The 10,439-nt window shown below is 29.6% G+C and overlaps 2 protein-coding genes across 2 annotated transcripts; both read left to right on the top strand.

Annotated features, from left to right (window-relative positions):
- Window positions 1-538: 538 nt before the first annotated feature.
- Window positions 539-5,586, top strand: LOC114274575 (cold-regulated 413 plasma membrane protein 1). Its single transcript, XM_028216532.2, has 4 exons — window positions 539-923; window positions 4,366-4,473; window positions 4,554-4,624; window positions 5,138-5,586. Exons 1-4 carry the CDS (start codon window positions 739-741, stop codon window positions 5,389-5,391), a joined length of 618 nt encoding a protein of 205 aa, XP_028072333.2. The 5' UTR covers window positions 539-738; the 3' UTR covers window positions 5,392-5,586.
- Window positions 5,587-9,601: 4,015 nt separating this feature from the next.
- On the top strand, window positions 9,602-10,183 carry LOC145821704 (protein FAR1-RELATED SEQUENCE 5-like). The gene has a single exon (XM_082918254.1). The coding sequence runs from the start codon at window positions 9,602-9,604 to the stop codon at window positions 10,181-10,183; it is 582 nt and encodes a 193-aa protein (XP_082774380.1).
- The last annotated feature ends 256 nt before the right edge of the window (window positions 10,184-10,439 follow it).

Consider the following 10,439-nt stretch of genomic DNA (forward strand, 5'->3'; position numbering starts at 1 on the left):
TCAAAAAGTACACTTATTTAGTCTTCCCAAACTAGGCCTTAATAAGTTTAGAATGATATTTTTGACATACAAAAATATGTGTTTTTCAAACTTTTAAAACAATAGTAAATGTTTGCCTATTTGTAGTATCTTTTAAAAATATTTTAGCCAATTAAATATTAAAAAATTGAGTAAAAATAAAGGAAAACTAGAAACAAATTTTGAAAAATTAACTCAAACAGATTATTTTTTTTTTATCTAAAAATAACTAAACTCCAAACAGCCTCAATCATATATGACCTGCTCTCTTATTACATAATCGGGAGTAAGGACTCCTTTGAAAATCTTTTAAAAAGTCAAAAAATTATTAAATTAATAAAAAAGTTAATAATTTATACCAAAAATTAAAGATTTTATTTTCTCTCTAATTTTTACATATCTTTTTGTAAAAAATTAAAAAGTCATCCCAAACATACTAATTTTTTTTAGTTCATATTTTAATTAAATAACCCAAAAATTAAATTTAAAATTTTAAAATTGTAAATATATATATTTTTTTTTGTTGGAACAGAAATTGTAAATATCTAACCTCTTTAATTTTGGAACTTTCCAATTCATATAGATGTTTACCGCACTGTTGACCACTGTTGATTACTTGAACAACCCCCTCCCCCTCTCTCTCTCTCTCTCTCTCTCTATATATATATATATATATGTATATGTTGATTTCACATAGAGAACATCGGATCGGAGAGAAAAATGGTTAAGAACAATTTTTTGGCAATGAAGACGACGGGTTCAACAACTTCAACGGAGTTGATAAGTTCTGATCTGCAAGATCTGGGGAACGCCGCAAAGAAGTTCGCAAGTCATGCCATCATGCTCACTTCTGGTCTCGGTCTGGGCTCTGTTCTTCTTCAATGGATAGCTTCAATCGCTGCTATGTAAACATCTTCTCTCTGTCTCTCTCTGTCTCTCTCAGAGATCATTTCATTTTCTTCATTTGATTAAACCCATTTTCTCCTTAATTACTTCTTCACCTTGCAATTGAAATCCAACCTGATCAGTTTGACTTTTTGGATTCAAAATGTTTAGATATAAATGTGCTGTAAAGTTAGAAAAGATAGAATGAAAAGAGTAATATATATGAGAAAAGAATGAGATGCCCTCCGGTTCAAAATCTAGACAGTAAAGCTGTGTTCTGTGTTTGGTAGAGGGATTTGAGAAGAGATTTGAAAAAAAAAAAGAAAAAAAAAATACAAAAATGTTTCATATGTCCTTTTCCCCCACCCTTTTGACCCCCTCGCTCTCATTGGTTACATTTATTTTTTTTATTTTTTATTTTTTTTTTCTGCTCCTCCAATCACCCCGTTACGTGGCTGTGGGGTTGTGGGCGGTGATTAGAGGGGTACTCAAGAAAATATGTGTGAAATTAAGTAAAATATAAATATATATTTATTTATATTTCACATTCCTTTCCTATTTTTATTTCTAAATTCTTTCCCCAATTTTCTAACTAAACATAGTCATTTGAACTTGTAGAGCCTATGATGGACCCTATTTTAATTATTCTGAATCATAAAAAAAAGGTTAGTCGATCCAGTAAAGACAATTGTGTTTTTATAAATGAAATATATGAAATATTTAACAAAAATAAATGATTTGAATTATTAAAACAAGCTCTGGCCTCACGGACCCAAACAGATCCTCCGGTGAGGTGTGTATTATAAAAATTCACTACTTCTGTTTTATGCAATGGACCCCCTTCTTTGGAATATAAGGCTAAGCTTTGTTCGTAATTGTTCAGAATCTTTTAGTTGGTTGTGATTATTTTTTGGAAAAATTACCATTCAGTGGTAATTTTAGAGAATTATTATAAATTTATAGAAAAATTTATAATTTTGATTATTAATATTTATAAAATTTGTCACTTATTTATAATTATTTTTTAAAACTTACCGTGTACTGAAATTTTCTTTTATTTTTTTTCTAGCACACTAAATTTATAAGACTCAACTCTATATCTGTAAACAAAATTTTCATCTTTCTAGTGAGTTATTTTTACTTTTTTTTTTTTTCGTACTTTTATTCTCCAATTCTTATTTGATTTTAAAAGTGGCAATTTTTTCTTCTAATCAGTAATTAAAACAGAATATAGTGTAAAAACTCCTTTCAGATTAAATATTCTCCTATTAAATTACATTTTTTTAAAATTAATTTATGTTAAATGAGAGATGCATCATGAGTAATTAAACTATGTAATTGAGTTGTGGTAGCTTATAAGAACAACCACGCAAGGATGGATCCAGGGAGGGCGGACCCCGAAAATTATAAAAATTATACTAGTCATTAATGAGATAATTTTAAAATATGAGAAGTTAAATGTATTTTTACCCCCTCAAAATTCAAATCCTAAATCTGTTCTTGTTCTCACGCTTAATAATTTCAATTACTTTTTTTTTTATCATAAATTCCCATATCTTTCTTCTTTATTTGTTTATTTATAATATGTGCAGATAGTTCTATGACTGCTTCGTGAGAATTACACTAATGGTCCCTATAGTTTAAAACTTTTATCACTTTGGTTCCCGACCTTTCAGTTGTGATACATTTAATCATAAATTTTGAATCTCGATCCAAATAAAGACAATTGAAGACACTATTGTTCCATTTTAAGGACAAAATCGTCAATTTGATAAAATATAAAATAGTTTGACAAAAATAAATGTCAAAAAAATATTTTTAAATTTTTAAAAATTATTTCTAGCCACCAAAGATAAAATTATATAAAAATAATAAAATCTTTCACTTTTTACTTTTTTATTTTTTACCAAATTAATTTTTAGTATGTGTTTAGATAATGATCATGTAATGGGTTGTTTTTATTTATGTTTTTGAATGGTTATCACGTAATAGATGGTTGCATTTGTTATTAACAAATATTTTTGGATGGTTACATGTAATAAATAGTTATTAGACTTTTAGGCCAAGTTTGGCATACCCAAAATAATCCCTCTTTTTATATTTTTATCTTTTTTTCATCACATCACCTCTTTACTTTTTTGCACATCTTTTTGTAAAAAGACAAAAAGTGCACTTATTTAGGTTATTCTAAACAACCCCTTAATGTGTAATCGATATGTTAATATGAAATGTTTTTAGTTTTAGATTTTTTGATTTAATAGATTGATTTAATAATGACATCAAAATTGTTGCCATGTATGACTTTTGAAAAAGTAAAAACTAATTTAACGAAGATAAATATAAAAAAAAATTTATTTTTATCCTCCCAAAAGATAAAATTATATAAAAATGATGTGTTTTTAAAAAAAAATTCACCAATTTAATTTTTAGTCTCTTAGAAAAAATTTCTAAAAACCGAATCGAATAACTAAGAAAGTTCTAACATTATTCATTAAAAAAAAAAAAAAAGAAGCTATTACTTTGCAAACAACACATAAGTTAACCAATACAAAATACGTTATATGACGACTTTGCTCTTGAAATTGACCGTTTTCAAAGGAAACATCTTTGATTGTCTTTGTTTGGAATAAAATTTAAAATTCAAAATCAAATATATCACAATTGAAAAGTCAAGAACTAAACTGACACAAGTCCAAAATTACAGGGACTGCTAGTGTAATTTGCCCATAAAACTACTTGTATGAATGTCTAAATATTATCTTTGCCTTTAGGCTTTGTTTAGTTGGAGAATTTGATTTTCTTTTCATTTCCCTCGTCAAATCCTCCGACCAACACAATTTTAGAGTTTAAGGTTCTTCTTGCAGTTAGCATATTTTTGACATTCATTGTATACTACAAACCTTAGTAGCAAGAAACTCCGACTTCAATGATGTTTTTTACTTAGAAACTCCACTATATGTTCTAGAACTTAGAAAATTTTAAGCTAAATTCAGAAATCAAGAAAATAAAAAGGAAAAAGCATATAAACAAGGAGAAATTACACACCATCGGTACTTTCAAAAACTATTTACACATTCATGGAGAAGTTCATGGCTTAATGTTTTAATGTTTATAAAGTTTATCACTAACATGTAATTATTTTTTAAAACTTGCACTGAATTTGATATCTCCCCTATAAGAGAACCCTCATCACAAAGTATATATGAATAATAAAGCAGATTATGAGGAAATAGACCCCCCCCCCCCCCCCCCTCTTTGGTGCTGCAATAGGTTATGAATCCTTGATTTTTGTCTACTTGCCTACTTGTCTACAAAATTTCATTTGTGTTTGGCATATATGAAACTGTAACGTGAGGTCAAATTGAATGAATTTTCTTTTCCATTCCATTTTATTAGTTTTTTCTGAGTAAAAATTTCATAGCTAACAATCTCATTTGTTGCCTTTTCTTATGATTGCTGCAGTTATTTGTTGGTTTTGGATCGAACAAACTGGAGGACCAACATTCTTACTGCACTTTTAATCCCATACATTTTCTTCAGTCTTCCTTCATTAGTGTTCAGCTTGCTCAGGTGAAAACGGATTATCTTTGCTACTTTGGCTTCATACTTTAATTTCTTTTTTCCTGCTTTTAATCTGTCTGATAATGCAGCGGAGAGATTGGAAAATGGATTGCTTTCATCGCTGTGGTATTGCGTCTCTTCTTCCCCAAACGTTTTCCTGGTACGATCAATGTTACTTTCAATTTTTCCATCAATTGTTCTTGTTTACACTTTTATGTGATTATAAGTAATCTAGTATTAATGTATATGTTACTCATGGCTTATGTACAACCTCCAAGTCTATGCACTATAAAATCTCCCTTACCAACAGTTTTCTATAACGGGGTTAGGGCCCTAGCCCTCACCCATTATATTTTCCCCCCTTTTATAATAGATAGGTGTAAAACAAAGTGAGCCAAGAACGAGACTCATCCCTCAACATTGTGGTTAAGTTGAATTAATATCAGGTGATTTGACCAATGAAGCTACTTCTAAGTACTTGGGGTGGGGGCAGAGGGACAAGCGGTTCCTGGGGTTCGGGGAAGCAAAATGCAATCCTGCCTTACCCGATTGTCATCCTAACACACACTAGTGATCGTCTAAAACATAAGAAAATTAAAAATGATTTCATTTCATGGCTACTAGTAACTGAAGGATATATATACGTGATCATATCATATGAATGATAATGCAGATTGGCTAGAAATGCCAGGAGCATTGATTCTCCTCATCGTGGTAGCTCCAAGCTTGATTGCTGATACACTGAGGGACAGTTTTATTGGTGCTATAATATGTCTTGCCATCGCATGTTACTTGCTTCAAGAACACATCCGAGCGTCAGGTGGGTTCAGAAATTCCTTCACGAAGAGTAGTGGTGTCTCCAACTCCGTTGGCATAATCATTCTTCTAGTCTATCCTGTCTGGGCTTTGTTTGATGACTTTCTATAGGCACCCCTCTCTCGCAGCTTTGTTGTGTGCATTTCTAAAACAAAATTTTACTTTTTTTTTTTTTTTTTGGTGTGTGTGTGTGTGTGTGTGTTTGATTGGTCAATTTGTTGGCAAAAAACTGTCTGGACCTAATGATTGTTATGATCGTGTATACTGTATGTTGATCTTTCTGTCTAAAAATTTGCATTTGCCAAAGAAGTCTCGTAGCCTTGGGATGTGTTTGTTTGGACGGACTGGATAAGGGGAGATTATAATCAATCGGACTGTTAGTCTCAGGATACATGGCCTTATTTGGTTTGTGTTTCTCAAAAAATTTTGGGAAAAATTCTCTACAAATAAGTTTTCAAAAGTAATCAAACTAAATAAATTTTTCCAAAACTTGTTTGGTTTACAAGTTTTTCAAACAAATCTCTCTCTCATAACATCAAATCAATCACTTTTTTCAAAACTCTCTCTCAAAATAATTTTTCAAAACATCTTTTGAAAAAAAATCAAACCAAACAAATTTTCGTATTTTTTATCTCAAAACATGTTTCTCAAATACAAACCAAACAAGCCCAATGGGATTATTTGGTTGGATTAAATTTGTATCCTATGTTTGTTTAGTCATGGGATTAGATGTTTGGATTGGACTATTTTTAGTTAATCCAATATTTGGTTAGACGGACTGGATAAGGATAAATGTTTAAAGGATTATTTTACCCGTGTAATTCATAATTTTTATTTAATATAAAATTTTAAATTTGTAATCTATAATTTATAATTTATAATTTAACAACACTAAAAAAATTTAATTTATAAGGTCATAATTTTTAATTTATTATTTTTAATTAAGTTAAATTTATAATTTATAACTTATATTTTTTATTTAATATATAATTTTAATTTAACGACAATAAAAAATAATTTTATTTAATATATAAATTAGATTTTCAACAACACTAAAAAAATTTAGATTTTCTTAGATTTTCTTAGATTTTCAACAACAACAATAAATTAGATTTTCAATCCCATAACATAATCCTTCAAAACAAACACACCCTTTGATTGGACGGACTGGATAAGAGGGGATTAGAATCCATCGGATTTGAGTCCTACGACTGTGAATTCCCCAGACTATTTGGTTGGATTAGATATGTATCCCGTGTTTGTTTTTTCATGGGATTAAATGTCTGGAAATGACTATTTTTAGTGAATCTAACGTTTGGTTGGACGGACTGGATAGGATAAATGACCAAAAGACTATTTTACCCTTTTTCAATAGTTTATTAAATAATAGCAATATTAAACATATCTTTAATATTTTAATTATTTTTATCTAGATTAAATAAAATTTTATTTTATTTTATTTTTTACACAATTAAATAAATTTATTTTTAAAAAATTAAATAAATAAAATATCAATAAAAATATGTTATTTTTAATTAAAATTTTAAATAAATTTGTTTTTAAAAATAATAATAATTAAACAATGAAATTAAATAAAATATCTATTAAAATTTAAATAATGAAATTAAATAAAATATAAACATCAACAAAATATCTATAAAAAATTATTTTAAAAAAAATTAAATAAATAAAACATCAATAAAAAGTTAAATAAAATTATTTTATTTTTAAATTGAGACATTTAAATTTTATTGAATTTTACTAAATATAATACATAATTAAATAGTAGATGGTCAAAATGGTCATTTTACCACCTAATCCCAACAGTGGATTATCCCTCCAAAATTGTCCCACACCCTTCCCCAGGACACAATAATCCCCCATATGGGGGATAAGGAGTCCAACCGGACTCCATGTCCAGCGGACTAAAAAAAAACAAACGGCAGATTGGATGCTCCCTCCGGATTACAATCCGCATAGTAAATAATCCCCCACTTATCCCCCACTTATCCCCCAATCAAACACACCCTTGTATTAGCTGTGGATTTATTCAGACAATTGTTATAACTGAAACACCGAGGATGGGGGTACGGGGTAGGTGGTGTCACAGCCCCATGTTGTGACAGCGGAACGACATCGTTTATCTTATTAAAATTAAATCACATGCAAGCTGTCGTCTTGCTTTGCTGTAGAACAACATTTAGGGCTGGTTTGGGGTGTCCTAAAAAAGTGCACTTTTTGTCTTTTTGGACAAAAAAAGTTGAAAAAAAAATATGGAGGTTTGGGTTAACTTTTTGACTTTTTATAGAAAAATGTGTATTAAAAAATTGTATAAAAAAAGTGTGTAAGAGATGATTAGAGAGAGGTGGGCCCCAGCCGTACAACCGGCTGGAGTGAATTGGGGTTGGAAATTATTGGCTAATTTTTGTACAAAGCACTGGACGGTATTGTTTGGCCCGTGGGGGTCATCACGGGTCCCATTTTAATAATCTGAACCGTTCAATGTGTGTAACTCGTCGAACACTATGTACCTATAAAAAATCACGTTAATCGGATATCGATAGCTATCTTATCAGATTTATTTATTTTTCAATCATTAATTATAACACCATCCATTTGTTGTACATAACTGATTTGATTATATAGTTATCGATATCCGATCAATGTGATTTTTTGCAGACATATAGTACTTGACGATTTCTACATATTGAACGGTTCAGATTATCAAAACGGGACCCGTGATGACCTCCATGGGACGAACAACGGTGTGTGTAAAAATCACACCCAATCATTTCTTTTTCCTCCACTGCCGCACACAGCACTGCCGCACACATCAATTGGGTGAATAGTGATTTTGAAGAAAATTGATTTTTTAATTTTTTTTTTGGTGAATAGTGATATCTTTTTGGATTTTGGAGTAACTTTTTGACTTTTTGACTTATATAGGATAAGCCAAACCAGCCCTTAGATTTAGGTTGAATTTAGGAAAAGCTATAAAAAATAAAAATAAAATAAAAAAAGAAACACAAGCCTGTGACCACATTTTGTTGTTTAGCCTAAAATTATAATTAGGGTTCACTTTAGGGAAAAAGGAGAAACTTAGGCCAAGTTTGGGTACTTACAAAAAAGTCAAAAAGTCAAAAAATTACTTAAAAAGTTAAAAAGTTAACACTATTCACCAAAAGTCAACAATTACGGCTGCACAACTCCCAATTCAAATTTTTCCCTACAAATCAATTTTTACAATTTTTTATTACACATTTTTCCATAAAAAGTCAAAAAGTTAACCCAAACATCCATATTTTCAACCTCAATTTTTTAGTTCAAAAAGACAAAAAGTACACTTATTTAGGACACAGAAGGGTTTTCCACCATTCTCATAGTGATTCATCATCAGCCTCCATTGCCAATCTTCACTCACAACATCATCTCCTACTCAATTACTCTCTTATTTTAGGTATTGTAAATTATTTGTGTGTATATATATATATATGTATGTGTATGTATAATATATATATGTGTGTGCGTGTGTGTGTTATTCTTGAATCCACATCCTTAAAAGGGTGTATATCATACGCAAATATGAATTTCATAACTAAAAATAATAATTATTAGTCATAACCGTAGATCACATAGAGAATGATCAAAAACTTTTTCAATCATAATTAAAATAATAATCAAAACAAGTCACAAATAATATCACAATAAGTTATAATCAAGGACGAACAGAGATTTCATTATCGGAGAGGCTAAAAGATAAATATATTTTTTTTCCCACCATATACAAAACACACATGTATATAGAATATGATATATAAATTATATATATACATAGAAAAATAAATAAATACCGTAGAAGCAATCTCTAATAGATGAATAAGTTTTTTGGGTGCAAAATAGAAAGATAATACCAGTTGGGAAAAGAATGAGATATATATTTTTTATACAGGGGGCCACTTTATATATAAATGATATATATATTTTTAAAGTCATATGACAAATAATATTTTTCATAGAAACAAGGGGCCATGACCTTCCATGGTATTCTCCTAGTTTCGTCACTAATCATGACCAAGTCGTAATTAATACTACAATAAGTTATAACCAAAAGCGATGTGATACTTGTAATCAAAAGAAAAAAGAAAAACGAAAAATAGATGTGAAATTGTTGGTTTGAAGGCAAATCTTGATTTTATTTTATTTATTTATTTATTTATTTATTTATTTTTTGTGAAAATTGAGCTTATTTTTGCTAGGATTGAACTTCATGCAATTTGTTAATTACTTCTCTTTTTATTTTATTATCAAACTATTGTTATTAATGGAGGTCGATGGACTTGAAAGGAGTATAGAAGATAATGGCAGATTGTTAAAAGAGCACACACCAAGTCTTGGAACTAAGTTTGAATCGGAGGAAATTGCATATCAATTCTACAATGAATATGGAAGAATTATGGGATTTAGTATTGGAAGAGATTACCATAAGAAAAGCAATAAAGATGGTATAATGGTTAATAGAAAGTTTGTTTGTTGTAAAGAGGGAGAAAAAGATAAACGAAGTGAAATGGTAAATCAACCTCAACAAGACACCAAAACTATTTGTAAAGCATTCATGTATGTCTCTTTAGATCATGAATTATTGAAATGGGTTGTTACAAAGTTTGATGATACTCATAACCATATTATGCACCTTTCTCAATGTGCTCATATGATGCCATCTCAAATAAAGGTTTCTGAAGCTCAAGGTATAAATATGGAATTAACTAATGCTACTGGTTTATCACTCAAGGCATCACATGATCTCATTAGTACCCAAGAAGGCAAGAGGGAATTTGTAGGATTCACGCGAGAAGACCAAAAGAGCTACTTGCATGTAAAAAAGACAGAGAAATTTGCAATATAGTGAAGCAGGTATTTTGTTGAGATATTTTCATAAGCAAGCTACTAATAATCCATATTTTTACTATGCAATTCAGTTGGATGTTGATGAAATGATAACCAATATTTTTTGGGCTGACCATAAGATGATTACAGATTATGAAAATTTTGGGGATGCAGTTTTATTCGACACAACATTTCGAACAAACTAAGAGTATCAACCATTTGCTCTTTTTACTGGTTTTAACCATTTTAGAATGACAATGATTTTTGGTGCCGCA

The sequence above is a fragment of the Camellia sinensis genome, chromosome 3 (genome assembly GCF_055761805.1).
Source record: "Camellia sinensis isolate YWXY chromosome 3, ASM5576180v1, whole genome shotgun sequence".
NCBI classification, from domain to species: Eukaryota; Viridiplantae; Streptophyta; class Magnoliopsida; order Ericales; family Theaceae; genus Camellia; species Camellia sinensis.

Coding starts and splice junctions, on each gene's coding strand:
- LOC114274575 (XM_028216532.2), top strand. CDS start 739: ATGGTTAAGAACAATTTTTTGGCAATGAAGACGACGGGTTCAACAACT. Junction 924..4,365: donor ATAGCTTCAATCGCTGCTAT/GTAAACATCTTC, acceptor TGATTGCTGCAG/TTATTTGTTGGTTTTGGATC. Junction 4,625..5,137: donor CTTCCCCAAACGTTTTCCTG/GTACGATCAATG, acceptor ATGATAATGCAG/ATTGGCTAGAAATGCCAGGA.
- LOC145821704 (XM_082918254.1), top strand. CDS start 9,602: ATGGAGGTCGATGGACTTGAAAGGAGTATAGAAGATAATGGCAGATTG.